We start from the raw sequence: 26,985 nt of genomic DNA on the forward strand, positions 1-26,985 counted from the left end.
TACAATTGTTCACTGCAGTATATCTTTTATCCAGTGTAGCCTTAAATTGTTCAAAGCAAAGGAAACTCCTCTGCTTCCTTTGGGAGTGCCTGCCACAGACTGAAGATCTCACTGTCAAGGGATGTTTCTAGACATTTAGCCTAAATTATGCTGATTTTCCAGCCATTAGTGCTGAAGTTCCCTCTTTGGTGTTTATACCTCTCAAGAAGGACCTTGCTATCATAGTCCCTTCGATACTGTTTGCTCATTATACAAACAGGGTGCTGCAGTTACATCCTAGCTGCTAGAATAGCAACATGCACATATCTACACTTGCATCTTTCTCTGCCTCATGCTTAGCAGAGCACCTTCCCAGTCGGATGAATAAGCTGGAGGGCTGTGTGCAACCACACTGCTTCCAAACCAAGTGCTTAAGCTATCCCTGCCTGCCATTGTGTTGGAAAGTGTACACTTACAAAAAATGTAACAAGGTAAACTTGCTATCCAAGTTTTTCAGGATCCTCTGAGAGATGGGTGTCTCTGGGAAATTCTGTGCATCTTAATTTTGTGTAAAAATAAATGATACATTTTGATTAACACCTTCTTGTAAGAGAAACAATTAAGAAGCAGAGGTGAGGAGAGGCCAAGCTTTTGTGGAGTGTGGGTTTATGTAGGAAGAAATACATTATGCTACTCAATCCCTTACATTGATACTCGCCAGACTTTCTGTGGACCTTCAAACTAAATAATTTAAAATTTCAGCTGTAACCACTTTCTAGGATATGTCCTTCTTATTCATTATCACCCTGTAACTCTGAAGCAGGACAGTTTCAATGTTTTGACATCTTTTAGTTAGTTTAATTGCCCCTCAGAATGGTATTTCGTTGTATTCAGTTAGATACATGTGTTGTGTCAAAAGCATACAAATGACAGGTAACAGCATACTCACAAAAAGCAAAATGCTTTTCTTTCCTCGAAACCTTCCCTTGAAGATGCCCTTTTTTCCCATAGACCCTTCCACTGTCTTTAAATACCAGCAACACCTTTAGCTCCACCCTGTCACACAATTTTGCTGTATCTTAGAGTCTTGCTGCCAGATGAGGACACTGGACAGCGGGATTGGAACCTTCCCCCTCCCCGACTCAGGGAACCGATCTACAGGGCGACACATTTCTAAGCAAGAATCAACCTTGGAAACAGAAGTCCTTGCATCGTCTGAGCAAGTTCTTCTTTCAGCTCCTTCAGTAAAAGCCAAAACTCTTGAGCGAGAAGTGCCTTCAACAGCTAAGAGCCAGGAGTCTGTGGAAAGCATAATTAGTCACTCAACATCTGATCCAGCCATGACTGCCAAAGGTATACGACCTTTTCAAAGTCGCCTTCCAAAACCAGCTTCCTCAGGTAAAATGTCAATTACACTGAAAATTACATTATTTCTGCCCTGACATCTGTTTTGATTAGCAGAAGTCCTATAATAATGACAATTGATAACAGAAATGTTAAATGCAGAGCAAAATATATTCTTTTTATGAATGCATAAGGTTAACAAGTTGGTGACCTAAGCCATATGGAAATTTTGCTACACAAAATGCTTATCTGAGAAAGAAAAATGTGTTAAGTACTTAAATCCTTTTCTCAAGAAACATTGCTTGAAGAAAAAACATATGCCAGCCATGGAATTGGACTTGAATAAGAATGCAGATGTTCAGCAGTATTCAGTATCAGACTTTACGGCAAAGTACAAAGCATAGCCGTGTTTTGACATAGAAAAGATACATTCATAAAGACTTGCTTTTGAAACCAGATTTGGACTAAAGACTCATTTAGCCTTAATGCATAAATCCTGTCCCAGGGAATATATGGCCTTGACCTCAAACAAGACTCTCATTACTTTACTACATTATACAAATACATTTCTATATATGAACATAAAATACCTTACTTATCAGCTAAGTGTGTGCTTAAACTATAAAACAGAAACTGACAAAGGAATAAAAGAACTAGCAGTCCAGGAAATCACCAACAAAGAATTTTGTATCTTTGAACTAGTATCAAAAAACTAGTAAATAGTTCCACTGAACTCTACGCAATTTTTTATAAATGCACACTGACCATTTATATACATTTTTGAAGGTTTTTGAGTTATTAATACATGTGTCAATAACATTGTGAATCATTACATACAGCATTTATAACAGGGAATTTTTCATAGTCAACATGATAGATACAGTACAAAACGCAGTAAAAATAATTGGTTTAATGAAGAGTATTGTTTTATCGTGACAAATGGAATGTCATGTATTTATTGGGGTTATGGTTGTTAGCACTTTGTCAGTGTAAATATTTATTGCTCCTATAAAAGTTGTGAATGTTTAACTTGCATAAATCTGTATCACTAAGAGATTTCATGTAATTAGCATGTAAGGTTAAATAGCAAGTTTAAAGTTAGTTCAAGGCTATCAAATATGTGTTCTGCTAATGAGCTGATGTATATTGAGTCTAGGAGGAAAGAAGCCTCTTTTATATGTTCGTAAGATGCATAACAGAAGAATTCTAATTAAACATCTTAGAATTTAGTTGATTTAGCAATATTCCCAGTACAGTATTGTAGTGGTATAATAGACTGCAAACACACATCGTATGCTTCATTGCAGATTCCCCTGCTCGATTCACATCAAAGCTAAATAAAAGATATTTTAATGCTTAGTATTTTTTTAAAATAAATATACTGTTAATTAATGGTACAGCTAAGAAGGATTCAGATGAGAAATCTTAGTTATAGATTATATGCTACATGCTTGAATAGCCACATGTGACCTCAATTCAGCAGTGTGCTATAGAGTCGAGTCCATGATTAAACACTGTCATTATAACAAATTGAACAGAAACTGCAAGCATTGAATTGCTTCATAAGAAGTCAGTAGCAGTAAGATTGTTCTGATCTTAATGCTAATATTCACTGCACCAACCTTGTAAGGTTTGTATCTTAATTAAATTGTCATGAAGAGACGTTAAAAAAAAGTAGTATACATCAGATGGTGGGGTCAACTTGTTCTTTAGTAGAATATTTTCATTTGATTCTTCTCTCCCTCGCTTTCTCATCCAAATTACAATTATCACTTTATTTCGTATGCACCTTATATCTTCTTTGATGTTCTGATTTTGCATAGTGCAAATATAGCAAATAAAAAGACTAGCTGATTGAGAATTTCTGCTAGAAAGGTAATTATATTTATGTTAACAGACTGTTCTCTCTCTGAGAACATAAAATAGCAAAGCAGATCCTACAATGCCTAGAAGTAGTTATTGAATGTTGTTTCTTATGTGAAAAAGTATGTATTTTAGAACTAATAGAGGGATTTAAATCCATACCTTCCTCTTCTCTTGTTAACTGGAAAAGGCTTTGGATCAAATTCTGCCACTGTAGTTGTTAGAATTATTCCAGTAATTTAGTAAAGTTGTTCATTTGAGTAGTAAGATATTTTTTGAGATAATTAAAGTACCATGACTTGCCCCCACTTTTTTACTGATTCATAATTGAAACACTGTTATGAAGATGCTGATGAGACCTACAATTTATCATAGAATCAGAATCATAAGAATACCAGGTCAGATGGGACCTCAAGGATCATCTGGTCCAACCTTTCTTGGCAAAAGCACGGTCTATTTAAATAATGTCTTTCTTAATTCAGGAATAATTAACCTTGCAAAGCAAAGTGAACAAGTACCAAGTTCTGTGACCTCTGCCTCATTAGAGCATGCTGAAGAAACTGTGGAAAATAGAAAAGTTCTTCCAGAGCAGACCACCAAGAAAACTATTAAAACAAAGGTATAAGTTAACAAGTGTCATCTATTAAATGAGATATGTATTGTGGTGAATCAGAAATGGTGAATATTTTTAGTATAGTGGGAAGAGTAACTAGCAATCTAACCACTACATTTACTTTCTTGCCCTTCGTTTTCAATCTCATTGATAATAATGCAGCACACAAAGGTACTTTGTCTCATGGTTTACAAATATGTTTTAATTAAAATCCTCACAGGCATTTTATGGACAAGGAAATTGGGACATTTTAGCCTGTTTTTCTCTTCGAGAAACTTGATCTTACTTGTTTGGTTTCCATGAGATTTGAATGTCTTTTTTTTTCCTCAGGCTTAGGTTTCCTTGTCTGTATAGCTGTATAGCATGAGCATTTGAGCAGATGTGCTATGAAAGTATTGTAAAAGGGAAAATGCTTTTCTTACATGTTTCTGTAGGGTTTTGGTTAGTCCCTGGAATGATCTGTCAGTCCTTCAGTCTTTTAATGAAAACTGCAGGAAGAACAAAGAGGAAAATGTATATACCTGTGTAAAAGCTACTGCTCATGGTTGTCAAGTTATTTGTATTCAGGAATGCCAGGCTGTCAAGCCCTGCGAGCAGTACAGGGTCAGCAGGTTAGCAAAGAGAGAAAAAAAAGTTATCAAGAAAGTGGGCGTTATGCAAGGAAATGGTCAGACACTGATAGCTAATAAGCCTGAGGCTAAAAACATTTTGTTGTGTAACTTTTTTGCGTGTCTGCTTTATCTGTGTATTTACTGACTGGGGTATCTTGCATTTTTATGTGGCCCGTGCTCTGAATATTTAGAACAGAAACAGAGAGATAAAATTGTCTTGTATGTCATTGATAAACTGGTGGTGGATCCTCTGCAGTGCAATAGTGTTGGCTTCCAAGTAACAACCACATCAGTGTGGTGTTCCCCCAGAGACAGTCATGGCTGACCACCTCCAGTCCCAAAACCATCTTAACACGATACATTTGTTAATGATAATTAGTCTGCCTAAGAGTCAGAAGGTCAGTGTGGGTGTAGCTGGCATGTGAATGTGCCTAAATGGCTTTGGGACTACAGCTGACTTGCAGTCTCCCAATTTTATTGGTAATGTTGGGCCTACCTGGCTACGTGCAGGTATCCCCAGGTCTGGTGCCCTCTCCACAGGTATGTGCCTCCTATCAAATGGATGTCCTTCTGCATCAGTTAAAAACTACATGAATGGGAAGATGTGGAAATTAATCTCACTCTTCAAAAAACAGAATTAAAAGCTCTTTGGAGCCACTGATAGGCAATTGGGGTTAGGATAGTAGGTGATGTCTGTACCTGTAGATGCCATTAACTGAGCAGTATCAGCCTTAGCTTCCCCATACCTGTTTTGAGGGGTTTATTGTACTGAGCTGTTGCTTCTGAAACATTTAAGCCTTCAGGCCTTCCATGATTAGAAGCTGTCCAGAGCTGTTAGCATTCCTTTTTACTCCCAGAAGAGTATCCTTAGTGTTGCTTCCTGAAGAGAATTGGGATAGGAATCAGCTGGAAATGAAGGGCTCTCTGGTACTGTAACGTAAATGCCAGGACAAGTGACATAAATTTAGGAAGAATTTAGGATTTACTGGTATAGAAAGCATGAGTATTGTCTACTGGCTGTCCTAATTGTCTCTAGGATTGCTTGTAGCAAACCATTTGTTGTGTGATAATTTTGCATGTTACAAATACACTATTAAACATTTTAAAATTTAACTTGGTGGGTGAAATTATCTGAAAATGTTGGTACATTTGAAAACGATATTACAGTGAAAAAATTTGTCAGTCTGGACTGTTTCTGCCTGACTAATTCAGGGGATTTACCAGGACAAAAATGTGTTATTTCTCCCATGTCAAGACTGATGATTACTTACTTGAAGTAGAACTGGTTAGTTAAACTGGTAATGCAGACTTTTTTCCAGTTGAACTATCCATTTATACTGCATGATGAATATAAAATGTTCCACTCCTAATACCATTTTTGGCATTATTTTGATATATATGCATCATCTGAATGATTGCAATACCCTTATTTGTACAGGACAGAGCTCTGAGAGTGTGTACATATTCTGCAAGCAGCAGTGACACTGAGCTGGAGCCAGAGTATGAAACAAAATATTTTAGAACTGCAGAGGAGACTTTTGTAGAGTTAACAAAGAACAACAAACAAGGTAATTGAAAATTTGTACATAAAATGTATATCCCTCATCTCTCTTCTGACTCGGCAGCAGATAGTGTCCTTCATTGAACTTTCTGTCTGGTTTTCACTTTCTAACTCCAGATCTTACTTCAGTCTAATTTTCCGTTAGCTTTTTATTACCTTTTGCTTTTTATTCTATGTGTCTATTTTTTTTCCCTCTCTTCCACAGTTTTTGCGAACAGTGGCTTAACTTGTAGGGTTTTATGCAGAAATCCCTGCAGTGTAAGTAAAAAGAAGTCTTCTGTTACATTATTACAAAGTTGACTATAAAGATAGCTTCCCTTTTTTTTCTTTTTAATTGTATTAGCCAGCTGAAATAGTGCAATGGTCAAGGCCATAGTTATCCATCCTCTATATCAAAGTGATGTTGGCTATGGTGCTGTAGTAAAGTCTCTCTCATTGTCCTCTGTGTATATATTGCCATTTTCAAGTATCAAACCTTTTTGTGAGAATTGATGGCAGTTTGGAATTTACTGAATTTCAGTAGATAAAAATACATTAAGGGAAGTTCTTGAGATAATAGTTTTCTGTGTGTTTAATAACCCAAGAAATTGCTGTCTTCTCTTGACCACCATCTTGCTGTGCTGCAAGCCACCTTTCAGTGCAGATGTGTGCCCTGTGGGCGGGGGAGGAGAGTGTGGCTCACATCCTTGCCGATGCAGCCGATGGCTTCCCTGCAGGAGATAAATTCTGGCGAGTGCAAAGGCAAGTGCAAGGTCTCAGCACCACTGAAGCCCTGAGAGCTTAAGCAGTACTGCAGTGTTTCACAGGATTTGTACTGACCCTCTGCACAGCAGTGAGCTTGACCTAGCAGAGATTAGCACCTACAGTAGATACCATAGTGATGAATGCATTAAAAATGCCATGGATGGCTAGATACTGTCAACATAGTGTGCACTTCAGTGTCTGCTGGGAGTTGGACTTAAACATTTGGCATTTTCAGAATTAATCCATTTTTTTGTGATTCTACCAGAGAGCAAGCAGAGTAGGAAGCTAGGACCGTTTATTTACATTACTCCTGTAACTTTGTATTTTTAGTCTGTATGAAATGTTGCAAGTCATTTAACTTGGCCCATAAACAACTACTTTTTTACAGATTTTGCTTTTTACAAATCATGTTCTAATACAAGAAAGATGTGTTTTGTTAGAGGTAGATAAGCATTTTTTTATGTATTGATCACAATTTGCAAAAAAAAGGATTTTATTGTGTGTAAGCAGTTACATTAAATGGCACCAGATTCTGAGTTTAATGATATCTAAGAGTGGCTTGAAATTACTGTTTTGCATAGAAAATCATTAATTTTGTGCATATGCCTAACTTTTGGGCTCGTAACAGAACTAAAATTTGTAATTGTGATTGAGACAAATAGAAAAGAAAATATAAAGCATTATTGCAAAAGTATTTCTGCTGTGGTCATTCCTTATGGTCAGGATTTCTGTTCTGTGCTCTACAAACGCAGTTCTCACATCTTATTAACAATACTTTATTCCATTCTGTGTTCAAAGATACTAGCTTCTTTATGCACACAAGCGATATAACCTCAAAACATCCACATGAGTCTGAGGCAGGGTCTGCAGCAAACCAATTCATAGAGAATATATTTATATGTGTAGATAATTACATGTATTAGATAAGTCCCCAAAACATTAATGAACTTTCACTGGTTGCACAGTGATAACGTTGGAGTGATTTTCATTTTCTGTTTATGAGCAGGGAACAGAAAGACTGAGAGAACTGAGAGCCCAGTGTGAAGGCTACAAAAAGTCAATGATAAGACCTTCACTGATCTAGTGGGCTTTGGATGACACTCCCAGTACATTGCCCAGTGTTATGGAGAAAGTCAGTAGAATAGCAGAGAATAAGGCAAATAATCCAGGTTCTTCCATTTCAGTCATGAAAATGTTTTGATTCCAGTTTCATGAAGGTTTTATCCTGATGTGATTCTGTTGGAGGTACTGGAGGCAGAGGCTGTAGGTTATAAGGTAGAGTTGAAGTTTGTGTAACAAAAAATGTGAGGAAAGAAGCTAATGATCATGTAAGCCTCTGTGTCCCATTCATTTTCATGAAGCTGTAGAAAATGTTTGGTTTTGTTTTGATCTTCTGAATGATTTTGCAGCCTCGGACTTTGGAAACTGATGTTTTATTCCTAATGCTCTTGTATTACAGTAGGATCTCTAACAAATGGGCAGGCCTTGTTTCTTACCTTACTAGTGTATTTTTTTATGTAATGTTGTATTCATTAGCTAAAAATGTAGTGAAAAGGAAAGAATTATCAAATATAGTTAAACTGAAAGATGCTAAAGAAACTTAGCACATCTGCCATGTAAGGCTATTAAGAGAGAAGAATGAAAACTTAGAGCAAATAAACAAGTAGAACGATACCCCAAATTAACAATCTCATCTGTAATTAAAAAAGAAAGGAAATTAATTCTGGCTGTCTCATACCATCTCCTTCATTTTAAATAGTAAGTATGAACAGTCCCCTGTATATGCACTGATTGGAGAGTTAGGACCTAGTGTTTTAATGCTTTTACTACATTGAATTCCAGATACCTTAAAACATTTGAAATACATTTAAAAATTGTAAAATTACATTACAATGTATGAAGACTGCATTTCATCAATTAAATATGCCATAGTGATATTATTTTTAACATCTCTTACAGCTGAGCAGGAAAAACAAAACCAGAGAAAGTCGTTTCTTGGGAACCCGATGTCAATCTTGGATTTATACCAACACAGTCTCTATGGCCGTTTTGGAGATGATGGACCTGAACAATTAACACATTACAGTTTAATTGAGCAGCTGAGTGGAGCTTCCAGTAAAGACAGCAAGGGCAAGGACAGCCCAAGTGTGAGTTACTGTGATTTTTATATTACTTCTCATTTTCTTCATTATTATTTTTATTTACCTCTTGCTTTTTCCTGTGTGTTGATTGATTACAAAAACCAGGCAGACATGAGAAAAACAGCATGAACGTGCAGAAGGTAAGGATCTAAAGATTTTAAGAACAGAATGTTACATTCTGATGCTCACCTGTCATAGAATTAGACTTCCAAAAATGACAAGTAGAGACAGGCTAGCACTAGCAGTCTACCATTAGAGAGGAGTTGAAATTTAAGGCTAGCAAGAAAACACAGGATTTATCTTTTAAGGCTGTTCCATCACATATAGTTAGATAATTCATATAGCACAACATGTAGTAAATAACTTAAACATCTGAGTAGTGTTCCTGAAAATTCAAATTAAAATATGCTGTGGAAGTCAGCTATCTTCTGGTCTGTTTTGAAATAAGTCTTGGTGTTAGCTCTGGAACTCCTGATCTGATGGTTTTAAACATTATTCTGATGAAGACCAGTCCTGATCTGATTGGTGGATCTTGATGCTGAACTGAAACAAATTTGTTTTCTCCGCTTACTTCATGTGAATCCACTTGCTATTTCAGTCTCTAAAAACTTTGAACCTGACATCACACAGTCTCAACAACCCTAAAAAGCAACTTCTCAACCTGTTCTTTTCCTCCTCTTTTCTCATGCCTTCTCCTCTCATCCTCACACTTCTTTCTCACTTTTTCTCTCCTTTGCTTTAACAAGCCTATTTGTTTGAAAATAGAGCCACCCAGCCATGATCCACTGTAATCATTTTGCCTTCATGTTCAGTTACTGTCCCCGGCTCTTCTTTTTAAATACAGGCTCTTTTGTTTCTGTGTGTAGCACTCGGCATATTTTGGGTACGTTACAGTATAAACAAAGGTGGTAGCAGAAAATAATGAATGAGCTGCTGTTTTGTAGCATACTGGTGTAATTCATAAGTGGAAAAGAATTTTTATCTCTTCCCAGACCCCAGTTTTCAGCTTCAGAAAATCACTGTGCATTCTAACTTCAGAGGTGATTAACTCCAACCAAAGTTAGAGTGTTACAGCTTTCAGGAATCTGGGCCAAATGTGCAGAAGGAATGTGTGGAACAAACTGGCAATGCCCCTGTTTATTTCAACTCTGCTGGCATGAAAGCCCTGCTTAACTGAATATTAAATTGACTCACAAACTTCAAAAGAAAAATCCTGACATGTATCTGCCTCATTTCCCAATCAACCAAATTTCACTAGTACCCAGAACATGATTCAATTTGAATATGTTTGGCTCGTATTAGAAAGAACACTTCTAAAGAATCTGGCTTCATAGCTAGGAAGAAGAAAAGTTAAAAAAAAAAAAAACAGGTAGCAGAAGAGTAAGAAGAGTATTAAAAAGGCTGGATGAAGAAAAATAATTTGAACATCCACTTAATTCCTCATCTTTAACATCTAGAAATTCATAGCAAAATTCTGCAGGTGAGATTGATTACATATGTATGTATGTGTGTATATATATAAATATACATAAAAATCAGTTCTGCCTTCTGAAGACCACGTCTTTTGCTATTAGCAGAATTAGATTTGGTTCCACTATAGAAAAGTGGCTTAGAGTTGTATCTACTTTTAACTCATTCTTCTCGTGCATTTCTTGTATATGACATCTCTGCAATGTGCCAAAACTTAAGCAGAACTCATTGAAATAGCTTCAGCATCCTTGTAAAAATCCATCATTAAACTAGAATTCAACAGGTATAACTCAGCACTAGCATTTTTCATGCATTATTTTGGGGGGCCAAAATAGCCCTCAGAACAGCATTGCCTCTTAGTGAAAGCTCAGTAAAGCACTAGAGATTTGCCTATTAGTATTAAACTTTGCAGAATGACAAATGAGAAGCAGTAACCATGAAAAGCAGGTTGCCCTGAACTCCTTGTTTGAACCAGCATGGCAAATTTTTCTGAGCTGTAATTTGTCCAACCCAAGAAGATACACAGTCTGTTTAAATTAGACCTGTGTGATCTGGAACATTACCCACAAAAAGAGGGGGACACCAAAAACTGAGGCACTTATGGCCAAAAACTCTAAAAAAACCCCAGATAAATTTTGAGGGGGAAAAAAATGCAGCTTTCATGCAGAATATTTGTCATTTTGAAAAAGGAAATGCTACGTGCTTTGAATTTCATTCCCAAATGGTGTATGTGAAGCCTTCAAAAAAACCTCAACCAAGTGTTATGATGGGCAGAATGAGTTTACGCTGCTTGTCGTAAGAGCAGTGTGCCGTATCAGTCCCTCAGCCCAATTAAATTGGACTGTACAGCACCAGTACGATAGTGGCTTCAGACTGGGTGCTCTAATGAGACATTCTGGCAGGAAGCTCTGTTAACCCAGACTTACTTCATTTGAATTGTCTCATTCTCACTGAATATACTCACCAGCATTACCCCCAAAGTACATACACAAGTTTTATCAGCGAGAAAGTATTGCACAGAAGGAGTTTCAGAAGAAAAACAACCAATAGGAAATTACTGTGATAAAGGGGCACTGAATGAAGTGTTTGAGGAATCAGAAAAGGCTTTTACACTTTGAAAAAAGAAATATTTATTGTTCCAGTTTCTTGTCTCCCAAGTCTTAAAGAGCATCCTGGTTAAATTCTCTTGGCTCTAAGACCAGTTTGATGTTACAGTTATTTTGACCTGGGAAGCCTATTCTGAAAGAATGTCATCCTTTTGTACACTGCAGAATTTTGGACAAGAAAAACAAATCACAGTTTCAAAGAAAGGAATAAAATGCATTGAATCATGGACATAAAACTTATGAGTTTTATGGCACGAGACTTTTTATTGTCTTTGTTCCCTTGGAGAAGTAACAGAGTTGGTCAAAGATTTTATTTCCTAATCATCCTTATGATCCCAAAGCATCATGAAAAATGTGTTTTCTTCTTTGTCCTTAACCAACCATCACATATTTATTTTCTGTAATACAGCTCTTCTTGCTTTCTTTTGTCCCTATGTATTAATTACTCAATTTGGCTCACCATCAAGGCTTGCTTGTATTTCAAGGCATGTTTTGAGCACTTTAAAGAAAAGATCATTTATGGAAGGGGTTGATACCCATCACAAGTTTCTAAATCCTCTTGTTTTCCCTCAGTTGTGATGACATACATAAGAAAACTGATATTCTGGCACAGTTACAATGTTAACTATATTGGCAATTTAACTAGGGGGCTCACTTAACGAAGGAGGCTTGTATGCACAATGTGAAGTTATGGTCTTATTCAACACAACAGAGATTGCATGTGTTCTACAGATGATTCATGAGGGAGATTAAATGCTCAAATCATCATATCTTGCAATTCAAGTAGATATTAGAGCTTGCTGGCAAATACAGGCAAAGAAAAAATTAGAGAATTTGCTGCTGTTTTGGCTGCACTTACAAATGGGACTGACGTGGCGGCATTCCCAGATAAACTCAAGGTTTTTTACAGCTGAGTAAGCTGATTGGGAGTTAATGCGATATGATTGACTCATTGTGCTCACAAGCCTTCTAATACATCGTATTAACAGAGGGGAATATCCACAAGAATAAGAAAGTTTGGTAATTGCACAACACTTGCCATCCTTAAGGATCCCAGGGCATTAAGCTGATACTGTAGAGGATGTTCCAGCATTCCTGAATTACAGCAATCGTTAAAGCAGCGTAGACACCTCTGCAGGCTATACTAAACAAGAGTAAGGGGAAAAACAGAAAGGCAGGAGTGGCTTCTGCTTGCGCCTCGTCTCCTACAGACATCAATAAGTCTTGAGCTAGGGTAGGAATTGGCAGCACACTGGGCACTTTGCACTGTTCACCTATTTAGGCAGCTCTGGAGAATGTGTCAGCAAAGTTTATGTGCCTAATTTGGGTTCTTGGAGTAACTTTCTGAAGGTGCCTTATTCTTTCTGAAAAAGGGAAGCTCTTAGGCTCTTAAATGGAGTCCCTCTTAAAAAGAGACTCTTCATATATAAATGTCTGAAGTAGTTCTGGGGAGACCGTGTGCACTCTGCTCTCAGTGAGAACTAATTTTTTGCACATTATTAGATATGCTTAGGGAGGGATTCTGCTTATCACATGTGAAAAGCCCTGAAATAATGATTTGGGTCCAATTAGCAGCTGGAAAGAGCTGCATCCTGAGAGTTTAAAGAGGGAAGGAGGTATTGACCTGTGGAACTATTTGCTTCCTTGCCTTGACCAGAGAAAGGAAGCCTACACAGCTAGCTTATGCTGAGTACCAAACTAGCAAGCCAGCGTTAGCAAGATGAATGTTGCCCCAAGCTTTCTTCAGTGAGGAGCTAGTTAAAAGCAGCTATTGTACCTACCATTTGTATTTTAGAGAATAAAATTGCATCTCGGTGCACCCCCAGGTGAACCCTAAATAATTACCTTGCTTACACTTTCATAATAACAAGTGTTCCTGCAGTTGGGGCAGCACTGGGTGATATTTGGCTAGTTGCTTGGTCTCAGGCTCTCAGTTTCACTGTCTGTAAATTTGGGACAGCAATACCTATCTCGCGTTACAACCAGAAAGAAAACAGCAAATGCTCGACATGAGCATCTAGGTCTTAGCTTGTTTTGTACATATGTGTTACTGCAAATATAGAATTTGAAGCAGCTCTTACAAATTACCTTACTAGAAAGTAACGGAAGATAGAAGGAGTCCCTTGTCAGTAAGTAAAGTATCTAGATGGGCTGGATCAAATCCAGGGATTAGTTGATTATGGATTTCTGTGTACTGATTGTATAACTCAGTTTACTGTGTATCAAGTACAGAAACCTCACCTCCTCTTTGCTCTTTTCTTGCCAGGCTTAAGAGAGGAAGATGATGAGGTGAGGAGGGAATCAGTTATGTTTCCTTTCCTAGCCCTGATGAACCTAAGATGTTAAGGAAGATACTGCCATTGTACAGTTTATAGATGGGGAATAAGTCTGCAGACTCATTCACCCATCTTTTGTGTTTTAAGATCAATGGTTTTCCTTTGTGCAAGGAATTAGTATATCAAATCGTTGCATATGTTTAGGGAGGTGGTCTATGTATGTAGACATTAGGTGGTGACAAACTAGAACCAGAGGTTCTAATGCAGTCAGGATCAGATGTCTTTTCATCCTCCCTGTCACAAAATCTGAAAATAATGTTTATTTTATTTATGCTTTGTATTTATTGTATTTATGCTTATCTTCAAAACTCGCATCATGTTAGCACAGGGTGTATATAGAAGATCCAGCAAGTTTTATACAAAGGGAAGGTAAACTACCCAGCAGACTTGTGTGCCCATCTAGGACTCAGCACCTCTGTTTTGAAGGCAGAGCGAACTACCTCACCCAAAGAAAGGGAGCGTGTTCTGAGCACTGTGCTTGAATTGCCTGGGACCCAAGCCAGAAATCTCACGGTGGTGTAAAGCCACGCGGATGTACCCGCTCGGGTCAGAGCGCCATGCAGTTGTGGCAGCCCTGGAGCGGCCCAGGTGGCACTTGGCTGCCCCTGAGCTCGCTTGCTGGTGCGTGCTTGCTCGGAGCTGCCCTGTGCCTCTGCCTCCAGAGCGGGTGCTGTCAGGCAAGGTCATGTCTGTCTGCTGCCGCCGCGGGGAGGTCACGGAGCACTCGCCTGAGGCCTGGCTGGGCACGGCCCGCACTACTGAAATGGCCACGCAGCGCCACAGCCCGCCGCGTTCCCTAAATATGGTGTGTGTGGTGGCCTTTAAGCTACGCCTGTTTCCATTTGTCAAAATTGTCTCAATAGAATTTCCCCGCTGACAGGCTTGGGACTGCGAGACTTCCTTTCTATTTAATCAAAGGTTTTTGATTCTCATATGAATGATGCAATACTTGTTCCGTCAAAGCCAAGAGTGTCTGAGTAATTACCCAAGTTGATGTAAGATCTATTGTCAGGGGAATTTTACAGGAGTATTTGACAGCGTAAGTGACAAAAACCACAGGAGCATGATCTGATAAGAAAACAGATTTTACCATTCCACCCATGGGAGTACCACAGAATTAAAAATATGTTTTCTAGCCTCAAGTCTGATTCAACTCATGGGGAAATGTGAAATTAGAAATAGTCTAGGATGTCTCCAGACATCAACAAATCCCACGTCTCTGCATCTTTCTTTCCCCTCCATAGGGCAAGTTCACATTCCAAGATCTTCCACCAAGCCTTATATTCCTAATCAGGTCTTATTGTTTCTAGTGTCTTGCCATCAAAGTTGCCTCCAAAAAGTAAAGTGAAGAGACAGCAAAACAAGCAATTTGAAGACTGCTAGGCAGTCTCCTGGGACCAAAGTCTCACTTGACGTGTATCACTTAAAAGAAATGTTGTGTAGTGCGGAAGAACATTCTTACAGTTAGCCTGAGGAACTAGCTTGGCAACAATAAAAAGCTGCAGTTACACAGACTCATTTCTCTCCCTGTGCCTTCTAGGTGAAACAACTGAGGCTTCTTACACTGCTGAGAGTTTCAGTAAAAAATCATGCAATGGAGAGTGGCTCAGCAAGAAGGATGATAACATTCTCCGTAACTTTTTTAAGTTTTTAAAAGGCTTTGGCAAAGCAAAACAACATTTGGAAGTCAGAGTCCACCAGAGAAAATAACTTTTTTAATGGTATGCAAGGGATATTTTTAGAGAAAACATGCCCTAAAAAAACTGGAAGCTGTTATCTGCTGATACAGTTCTGCTTCTAGCACTAATGGACTCAATAGCTTTAGAACTGTGCCACCAAATCCCATTCTGACTAGCCCTCCAGCTGGTGTAAAAGTTCTTTCTGTTTTATGTTTGGTTAGCGTATTTATGGGGACGGGTAGGTGGCGACATTTTAACTCAAAGATCTTTTAGCAGAGAGTTTTAAAAGAGTATTTGGATATTGGTGAGGGACAGAAAGTCTTTGGCATAGTACAGCAAGCTGTGTGGCATTTAAAACACATGGTGTGCAAGGCTAGCAGGAGGATAGTTTGGATGTGAGTCTGAGAGAAGACGCGGAGGAAGTGAAAAGCTGTAGCTACAGGAGGAAAGCTAAGGACTTGAAGCATCACTGGCATGTAGGTGCAGTTCTAGTGCCTATGGCACTGTGTCAGGTTACGCTAAATCCCCAAATAACTCACAGCACCGAGTGAAGTGTGCCTGTGCAGTTTGTCGGGTGCCAGGTGCAGATGTGTGGGCTTGGCTGATTTAAGGCAACACACTGAGCGGTCCTGTGGCCACAGCTGGAGTGCCGTGATCACTTAATATAACCCCTTTGGCACTGTAAGAAGGGAAGAACTTTGCCCTTTTTGAAAAACTTGATCACCGGAGCAGAAACCCATATCCCACCATCTCAGCAAGTATTTTCAAATTACAGAGGGGACCTTGTCTTTTCAGCATGTAGGAGCTGCATAACCACATTACACAGTGGTCCAGATGTCACAAAAAGTCCTGCAGCTCGTTTGCTGGAGTCCCTGGAGGTATGGTCCAAAACTGCTCGTGTACAAATGCCCAGAGCAACGCAGAGCTGTACAGAGCTAATTTACAGTGAGCCTGCTTGGGCACAGTGTTAGCACAGCTCCTTATGGCCTGGCTACTCCAGGCCATTTCTCAGCAGGGCTGAGTAGCTGAAAGAAGCGGGGTGTTGATAAGACCCCACCACATTTGGTCCCATGCCCAGCTTGCTTACCGGTATCTTTGCATCACACTGCACTGTGCCTTGCAGATACTCCCTGAGCACTGTAAAGTCTATTTGCCTGTATAACTGAAGATTACATAAGTATTTAATAGACACTGTGGCTCTTAGGTGTAAGTAGGTATATCCTTTGGCCTAATAAGAACCAAAAGTACGTGTTGAATAAAAGTATCATTTGCTAGTGATTTCCCGGAGTTGAAAATGTTCTAAGCTGTTTTTCAGAGGTTTGACAGATGGAGCTGCTGTGATTTGCAGCATGGCCCAGAGTGCACTAATGTTTCTGCCATTTATAACCAGACACTCTTCAGTCCTCCATCTTTGGAAATAAAGCTTTAGGTTTCATTTCTCTCTGTGTTGAATTGGAATATTATAATAATACCCTAGGCCAAAATAGAATTCATGGCACATTAACAGCAACAAATGATAAATATTAGTAAGCTTGTGAGATAGTGTAATTGTTGTAATGGTAAAAATTATATTAGTAATAAAAGAAAAAGCTAAAAAATAAATTGGATACAATAAACATTGGATTGACTCAATCAAGATAAGAGCAGTAGGGCAGAGAGGTATTCAGTGAGCTGTTTGTTTTCTGAAGCTGGAAAATATTTTGACTCCAAGAGGAGCATCTGATTAGCAGAGTTAAATGAGATGAATAATGCTGTAATATTTTTGTGAATTGTTTTTCCAGCTGAAACTTGCCTTCCTCATCTATAATGGTGATATGTTTTGCATAAAGAACTCAAACATCATGCAGGGAAGGGTAGGAAATGACTGATCTCTTAGTATGAGAGTTTCGTTCTGAGCAGAATACATGAGTAGTAAGTTACACAGCTGATGGTAGCAGGAACTGCTATGGGGAAAATATGTTGGCAAACTCTTTCTTTAAGAGGATGCTTTTTCTGTTCATATGTACACAGACAGCGATATCCTCATCAACATACTCTGAAAAGAAGGCAAATTTTATGTCAAATATCAGCAAAAATCATACTAAAATAGTTTTCAGGTGTTTATAATTTGTTCCACAAGCTGTTTTCATCTCCCAGAAGTGATTCACCTTTTATTTAAATGACAAGTTATACTGGATTTTGTGCAGTATGACACACAAATTGTCTAAATCATTAAGAAAAATATTGGTTAAATTTTTGCAGACACTCCATAGCAACTCCCAAAGTGAAATATTTTATTTCTTACTGCATTATATTTTAGGCCTTGGTACATGAATTCCAGGCCTTGTGCATCATCCGTATTATTTTCATGGAAAGAAATATTTGTATTTGGCAGGAGAAACAAGCATGGGATTTAGCAGATGTATTAATAACAAGTGACTCAGGGAAATTTGGGAAGTTCGTAAGATATACCTGTGTTATTTAAATGTCTAATTATCTTTCACAAAGGCTAAGAAGAGTGATATAAGTTTTCATAGCACATGTCAGAGTCCTCCCAGCCTGAACTGCCCATCAATCCGTCAGTGACTGAGACACATCCCATTAGTGCCGCCTTCTCTGGATTACTCCATTCTTTGCCTGATCATTAATAGAGGTCACTAAAACTTTTACATACTATAAAAAGTGTAGCCTTAAGAACTTCCCTTAACTACTCTAGTGTAATTCTCAGCAGATAAAACCCTAAGTGATTATTTGATGAATTACCTGAATAATTGCCAGTCAAACATTTAAAAGTGATTTTTCTGACATCCTATTATATATGCACATATCCTATGGGCTCTTGAAAGTATGTAAAGCATACTGTAAAACAAGACCTGAGATAGATTTGGGTGGATGAAAAGTAAAGCAGAAGTGGGTGGGAATGAAGAAATTAAATATGAATGTATTATATTGCTGAGCATTATAAAATTAAAATGTTAATCATGCAGTAATAGTCTGTGATATTTCTTATAACAGGAGTGTCTAAACTTCACCAAGACACTGTGTCCACAGAAAAGTTACCAGATTGGAAAATCTGTTGGGAAGCATGTACTAAGATGCAAAGCAGATTTGAAATGTAAGAGGTTTTCAGACAATGTCTGAAATGGAGTAGCTAAGCAGCCAGTACATGCTTCCTGATCACTGTTGCAAGAATTGTTTTGCCCTGCATAGCCTAGCTGAAGAGTCTTGTCTGTGGCCCCTAATCAGTAAAAATACAGGCCAGTTTTTTCATGCTTCATTTCCTAATGACTGTGCCTAAATTCATATTTAGACACTTCAGCTGCCCGGTTTTCAAGAAGGTGATAGAAATCTGCAGCTTTTGCTGATGTCTCTGACAGATTCACATATTTGGATCCTGTGAAAATCATGGTGTTTATACAGGTGCTCAAAAATTGGTTTAGATACTCTCTATCTGACAGAATTTTGATCTGTAGCATCCTACTTCCGTACATTGGCTCTGTGGGCAATGTCATGGAATGTCAGCAGACATTTTCTCCTGAGATAAAAGAAAGGCCACATACTGTGTATTTTTAATCTGGTCCTACAGTGTTACAGTTAAAATCATATAATGAAACTCTTTGTAATTTTAAACCCATTTCTTTATTGCATTTTCCATAATGTTACTGTATAAGCAACTGGAAAATTCTAAAACTCCCATCTCTATCATTTCACAGAGTATTTTTATTATTACTATTTTTGGAACATCATCCTTTCTTTTCATGTTTCTGAGAACCACTGTAACAAGCCAGGGTACCAGAGAGTTCAACATTTGTAATACTGCATTTCTATAAATAAAAACCATTGTAAAAACATGGAATATGTATTATGACATCATCAGTAGCACAGTGATGAAAACAGAGACAGCAGAGCAAGCCACAGAACAGCAGTCACCATCTAAAATCGCTGCATAATGTGGAGAGCTGTAGCCTTTCTGGTTAACTGCTAAAGACTGAATAGTCTTTGGAGATTCTGTTAGCTCATGGACGTTCCATCACTTGTAGTGGTGATAGTGGAAGATGAAGTGGCTGGCTATGTAGAAGATTTAGGTATGAAGACATTTATCTTCTTGTCTTGTTCTACAGGACAACTACTGTAGGTTTTTTTCCTCACATTACATAAAAACTGCTTGGTTGCTCAATTAGTATGTTTTCTAAATGGAAAGGGGGGCAATGTTGATGGCACCCACTGGTGTCACATGAGCTGCATTTAGCTCAGCAGTGTCCTTCTGTTCCTGTGAAAGTGTTTGGGAACCCACACGTTCTCCACCACAGCCAAAGACTTCACTACCAAGTAAGGAATGCTCTGAACTTGGGATTTCAGGTATCTCCTGTCATTCCTGTGAGAGATACGAGCTTCTTTTGCCTCCATATCCTGTTCCACCAGAAGGTTGTAAGGCGTGGAGTCTGGATATCAAAGGATAGAAGAATCCAAATTTATAAATGCATCATTATATAGATAATTACCATTTCTACAGATGATTACCATTCACTCAGGGGCAGAAACTACTCAGTGTCCATAGGCCCTAGGTCACAGGGCAGGAACAGAAACATCTCCATAGGCTCCATAGCCTCTGGATAGTAGAAAACCCCTGAGCTTTTACGCAGGGCAGTCCAATAAAAATAAAATCACAGACGACTCCAATTGATATATCAGAGTCTGGTTTGCTGTTGCTGGTGGCATTAGCATTTGCTAACCTGTGCTAAGCCAATTTTGTGAGACAGTTGGGAGTTTAACAAACCTATTTCAGATTGTATTTTGGAAGAATCTCAAGCATGGGGGAAACTGGTCATGTTCTGTTCATTGCAGCAGATGGTATCCCATTTGGTGTTTGTTAGCTTTGTTTGCAGCTCAATATTTTGTTTCTAGGGGAACTCAGTAAGTTAAATAATTTATCTCTCTAATGCATCAAGAGTCTGATCCAAAGTCTACCAAAGTCAGTGCAAAACATTTGATTAACTACCACATACACTGGATAAAATGCCAGGTCCTGTATGTTGAAGAACATTTCAGATGCTCTCTAGTGAGAACAGTATAGGCCTCTGTCTTTCCATGGAAACTTTTTTGCCTGCAAAGAAAAAAAATATTCAAATAGTGATAAAAAGCTTAGCAGTTAAGAGTGCAGGACTGTAGAGATCAGGGTGATATTCTGACTGACTGTCCAATTGCTAAACCTCTCACTATTAAATTCCCCATTTTTAAATAAAGAATATAAATAATACCTTCCAGAAGCATTTGGAATTTAATCCTGTACTGTTAGCAGGCTGCTTTGAGGTCTTTGAATGTCCCATAGCAGTGCTAAGCAAATAATCATTATCACTTAACATTCTCATCAAGCATTCTTACTCAAGATGGGGTCTTGCATTACAAGGGCTAACCACAAACACATCGCCACTTTGCTGAGGAATTTTCAGAATGTCAGAAGCAAATTCACACCCTGATTCTGCAAAGAGTTTTGCAGGAGCAGAACCATACTGCCTTCAGCAGTCCTGCTGTCCGTACAGGGCTCCTAACAATGTCTTTGCATGGGGGAAATTTTAATTCTATTCTTAAAAGTATTTGAATCCTGAATAATCTAAAATATCAAAGAAATCAACACTTTAAAGACTTTTTTATAATTATTATTCCAACATATATCAAATGCTTGTTCATTTTCAGCAACAATTTTCAAATTATTTGTTCTTTAGTAGGGCCTGGGAACTGCTTTATTCTGTATTTTTATTCAAATTTCCTGTTTGTATCATCTTTGGTCATTCAAAAAATCAGTGCATATTAGCTCTACAGTGTGTCTGCATGAATTCCAGTTGTATTTTAGTCCTCCTAGTGGCCTATTATATTAACAGTATTATAATCTGTATTTTAGGCATAGGAACATGTTCAATATTACCAGTATCTCACAGCAGTTTGCAGAGTTAATGCTGCAGTAACACTTCTGTATTGCTAAGGACAATAAATCTTCTAAAGCATTTGTCCAACAAATCCATTCATGTGGCCGGCTATGACTTCACATACACATTTCTTTATTTATACACAAATTGTAGCAAAATCAATACGAAAAATACTACATTATTCTGTCACTGCAGGAAGCCCACTGTGGGAACAGGAGCCTGTCCTGGTTCCTCACACCAAATTCCTTCTTTGATCGTTCCCAACATAGGTTTTCTCACAGCTGAATAGGGGGGTCAGACCCCACAGAATTGGGGTTCCCAATACATATTTTCACTGTGCTTCCTTTCTCTGAAAAAGCCTCCAAAGCCTTGTCAAAATAACACCTCCCATTCTAAGATGGGACTTTTATAGCCCAGATGGACTCAGCACAAATGTTTACCAGCCTTTTAGATCCTGTTAGCTGCTTAACCTGAACCTTGCTGGTACTCAGGGAAGGCAAAGGTGTAAGGCAAAGGTCTGTCCAGCACACTTTTCCCTGACTCCTTTCTGTTGTGAGGCTGTGCCCCTCACAGAAAGTTTCCACCCACTAATGGCTCCTACCAGATCCAAGTGAGAGACATTTTGTATGCCTGGCTGAACCACAAAGTAGGATAGAGGTTCTCATGACAAGAAACAGATGTATCTAAAAGATGAAGCAAACAAATCTAAACCCATAAATTAACTAAAATTCCCCCCGGATCACAGCCAAATGCTATGTATATTAATCAAATATGTATCACTGTGTAAAGCAGTGTATTACTGCTTTAATTTTGTGAGGAGGCAAGTAGAATGCTTCATAAATCTCCTGGCTGTAGGAACTTCCATCTGCATCTCCACCAGTGGCCATCTTGGTGCCCAGCATTACTCTGCTTAATTCACAATGTTTATTTTCGATCATGCTTTGGAGGTGGGCAGAGGAATATTACCTACAGTCTGCATTTATGACATGAATTACATATTCCCTGCATGTAGCCCTGTCTCTCATTTCCTTTTGGATTAACCCAGACGGCTACAGAGCCACTGCTCAGGACTGTATCCTGGAGTTGTCTGGTAAACATGAAATTAGTTACAATCTGTATTTTTTCCATCAAGATATATTTTAGTCCACTGGCTAAATTATTAATCTAACCTTAGCCTGTTTCTGTTCTTGGTGGTGTCACCACGAGCACAGGCATAGTGCTTTCTCCAGGTAGCCATGGTGGATGTGGATTCTGTCAGGTACTGGTCATGGTGCAGTATTTGAACATACACCAGGTGCTCCATAATCCATAAATCAAACAAAAAAGCCTGTTCCTTGACCCCATTCTCTCATGAGACAAGTGAGAGGGCTGAGCAAGGAAGCTCAATGGCTTCCTTAACCCAAGTCTTGTTTCTGATGGATGCAGCAGAATGGCTTATGTATTTTGTATACTCAGAGTAGGCATTTTAAGAGCGTGGTGGTCAGAGAAAACTGCAGCAATTGTGGAGGTGACGCCAGGAAAAGAAACAAAGAGGATATGAGACCTGGCTCTGATGCTCTTTTGACACCAGGAGCATGTCTATGGGTTATAGATGGCACAGGAATCACAGCAGTGGAGTAATACATCAAAGGTGAAGCAGAAAATCTTTGTAACATAACTGATGGGTAACACTGAAATAAGACCTTGCAAGCAGGCAAGTTCAATGAGGCCTTGCAAGTAGACAAGTTCTTGCAGCCAAGAACTTTGCTCTGCTGGTCTCTGAGGTGCCTTACTTGGCTCAGATCATATCACCATGCTTCCCAGTTCCACCGTTTTAGCACATTTTCTCATCCTTCCTTCTATTTATGGTAGGGAAGTAGTTCTTGCCACATCCTACCATGTGCCGTGGTCTTTGCTTCTTTGTTGTCTCTGTTTAATCCCTTGTTCAGCAGATGCTTCCATGGTTCTCGTTCAGCTTTTGGCGGGAGGCGCCCAGGGTGCAGCTGTGACACCTTCTTACAGCGAACTGTTCTGTGAGAATAAACATAGGCTTGAGTCACGGTGATTTTCTGAGCCAGCAGGACATCGCACTGGGCACGCTCCTGTGGCCATGTGCATGAGAAGATTGCTAACACTCCTTTCCTCTTCAGCACCTCGAGTGGGGAAGGCACGCAGGCAGACACCTGCAGCTCCCCATGCTTTCACAGGGCATCCGGGAGCTCCTGCCAATGGGCCTGAGTTAACAAACGTGTCCTCAAGCACATCTGAAACAGCCATGAATTTCTCAGCTTTTAAATCACATTTTTTACTTGATTATCTTCCAACAGTTTTTTTTTTAATTCTTGATTAATTTTGGGTTGGCTATTTAATATATTGTTTGGTTAACTAATTCATGTAGCTGTTTATAATTATTGCCTTACTATAAAATCATCTTAATAGAAGGTTGGTTGGGGGGTTTTTTGTTTTCTTTCCAGTAGAATAACAAGTTATTTTATTATTCAAACAAGGCTTACTTCCTGCTGTTTTCAATAAGATTTTTAATAAATATGTAAATTTTAAAATTAATTTACTGCATACGTTTGGCAGCATGATTCTTGAACTGACAAAAGTTTGATGGATTGTAAAATTATCCTCCATAAAAATCATCAGTCATAGTAAACAGAATTTATCAACCTCTGGTAATTTTACAGCTTTTTCTTCATCTTATCTTCTGTTAGGAACTCACTTAAAATTGATTATAATATAGTATGTTTCTAGAACCATAATTCATTCATAGATTAATTAGATTTTAGGTTAATATCCCATCATGGTATAGGACATGAGCCAACAGTTGTTTTCCAGTTGTTACAGAACCGCAGTAGAGAAACTGTTCCCATGTGGTTTAACCGCCAAGACTAATCACTAATCAAATTCAAACAACATAAAATGGAACATCCTTCATAGCATTTATTTTCTAGCTGACTTATACTATGGGCTCTTTATTGGTACAACTTGGTGTGCTGCAATGAACTAAAAATTGCAAGAGAGGATTTATCCTTCTACTTTTATTTGGTTCTGCAGCCTGTATGTGAAAGTCTTGCTCAGATTTTTGTGCCTCTGTCCCTCAGAATACTTGGCCCTACAGCAAAGATAAATTGTTTGCATCCATTTAGAATGTATGTGTAAATAACTGTACCGTTATGTAGGATTTGATGGCAGATGAACATAAACATAGGTTTCCATTCTGCAATTCATGCTTTGCTTGAATCGGTACTGAAAATTGTACAGATCGTAACGTCAGCTGAAGAGGTGGCACGTGCAGTCACGTAACTGGTATCATTATTTGCATCTATCTGCCCCAGTTTTTTCTGTGATTGCAAAGGAACTTTTGTAGTCTCATCGCACAGGGTCAGAAAACAGTGTTGCACATAGCTCAGGCTGCAGCAGGTTTACTGGGAAGGCAGCCTGGGCTACAGCCTCTTCGTCTGCTGCCTCAAGGAACACTTACCAGTGCAACACGTGGCACGATTGCCCGGCCACATTCCCTAACCCTTACTTCGGGAAGGTGGTATCCACATCCTTATAGAGGAGGGCACACCTGAAGGGCAGTGGGTTGCGGTTAGATTGATTAGAGGTAAAAAAAACTCTGATATGTATAGAGTTGTTTAAAATTTGGAGTGGAAAGGAAAATTACAGCTTCAGGCTCCTCAAATAAACTGTTCTGGAGAGATGGGGTTTAAGCATGTCAATTCAGAATTTTTTAACAATAAAGAAGATCCTGCTTCCAAATGTGAAAATTACCACCTCTGTATTTCTGCTTGGTGAGAGCTTGGAAGAGGTATCGTTCTGATGTGCGTGCACCGTGTATGCAAACACAGAGGCTCCCTCCGCAGCGGCTAAATGTGCAGGTGGGTCTCAAAAGATGGTTTATCTCTTCCCAACTGTCCTCCTTGGAGGCTAAAAATGAGAAAACTATTTGATGTGGAGCTCATGACTTTATTTAAATTACCTCTATGAATCAACTTTAAAACTTGTAAGAAGGGACATTCCCTTTCTTTCCACTGTAGGTCTTCCAGTGGAGATTCATACTTTTTGAACCCCTCTGCAGACAGTGCAGCCCTCTCAGTGCATACAGGTAGCCAGTTTTTATAGCTGGGAGAATTATTTCTACATGGTTTCTTCATACTGCTGATTTGCTTTTGATGCTGCCACGTAACATTGCTCCTTCTCTATCTGCTGCTTCTGTCTTTTTGCCCTTAGGTCAGCTGATGTACCTTGGATAGTCACAGGCTAACCTGAAGTGAATGTAGTCCAGTACTCAAAAGAGAGGATTACTAGCATGAAAAATCATTACCCACTACCAATTACCATTTGCGGTACAGTCTTGAAGTGTAATTCCGTTTTCCATCGGTATGCTAGGTGACTGACATACAAACATTACAGGCCAGAAATTCAGACATCACTAGAGAATGAGAGGATAAGTGTCTTTGTAATTACCAAAATAAATAGTCTTGTTCAAAAAAGCCAAAGGTGGAAGATGAAAACAGGTAGGAACACAGCTAATACTTAGAAATGGTACTCTGAGAATAGTTCAGCCATACAGAAAAATGACCCCGATTACTGCAAATGTCAGTGAGATTATATGTTATATGAATAAGATCCTGCATTTACTCAGTTTGAGAGTAATTTTTTGCTACAGTCAAATGTGGGATAGAATCTATCTCTTTAAGAACCTCATTTTTTATTAGATTTAAAAAATCTTTTTTGAACTATACTTTTTCCCCTTCTTGATTCAGTTCTGAGTATCTCAATTTAAAAAAAAAAAAAAAAAAAAAAGACAAAAACTTTCAAACCTCTAATCTAGGATAAAATTGTAGCCCTTCTTTTTATAAAGCCACTTCTTTACTGAAAAAAACAGCCACACTTTCATCAAGGTAAGGACAACTACTTTCATTCAGTAGGACAAACCTCTGTATACTTAAATGCTGCGTGGTGAAATACGGTGCTGGAGACTGAAACGGTGACGTTACTTAGGACTGCATAGTGCCAATCCCATTCAGTAGGTCAGCACTGGCAACATAACCCTCAGCATAAATCTGTCAAGAAATAGTATTGAAATTCAAATGGTTAAGTCGAGTTCAGTAACTTTGTCAGCAATCTTATCTTTCAGTATGAATTTTTTTTCACTGCGATTTTTTTCCCATCACTAGAAAATCAGAACAATTTTGTTATTTAACTCCCTCTACAAGTAAAGCTAAAAGGATCTCTGAAAAATAAAGTGTATCCTATGCATGTATTTTTCATTTTCAGCCTATCAGGTTCTAAAAACTGAGTATCAGCTTCCTTTCTCACCATGGTTATTTCTTTCTTAATGCCTTGTGCTGAGCCTCTGATTGCAGTAAGCATTGCTTTTAGTGGGTAGACTCCCTCTGTGAGAAGCAAAATTGGTTATTCCACCAATGTGAACAGAGTGAGTCCCTGCTTTACCTTCTGGAGAAAGTACTGGCATTTAATTGCTTTTCTTTTTAATAAATCCCCTTAACACACTTGACTGAGCACCTGCATTGTGACCATTTTCCAAGGTACTGCCACTTAGAATTATATTTTCTTATTCCGTTTTAAATAAACTTTGTCCACTGATGCAGCCAGTGGCCATTCTGAGGCACTATGAGAAAAC

The 26,985-nt window shown here is 38.6% G+C and overlaps 1 protein-coding gene across 4 annotated transcripts in view; it reads left to right on the top strand.

The window, feature by feature from the left end:
- Positions 1–26,985, top strand: part of NCKAP5 (NCK associated protein 5) — a 254,198-nt gene that overhangs the window by 219,123 nt on the left and 8,090 nt on the right. For all 4 annotated transcript variants that reach the window (XM_074910863.1, XM_074910864.1, XM_074910866.1 and 1 more), the window contains 4 exons: positions 1,063–1,377; positions 3,669–3,805; positions 5,849–5,978; positions 8,675–8,862. In XM_074910863.1, the coding sequence (XP_074766964.1) occupies positions 1,063–1,377; positions 3,669–3,805; positions 5,849–5,978; positions 8,675–8,862 (770 nt within the window). The remainder of the gene's footprint in view (positions 1–1,062; positions 1,378–3,668; positions 3,806–5,848; positions 5,979–8,674; positions 8,863–26,985) is intronic.

This window comes from Athene noctua, chromosome 7 (genome assembly GCF_965140245.1).
Source record: "Athene noctua chromosome 7, bAthNoc1.hap1.1, whole genome shotgun sequence".
Lineage (NCBI taxonomy): Eukaryota > Metazoa > Chordata > Aves > Strigiformes > Strigidae > Athene > Athene noctua.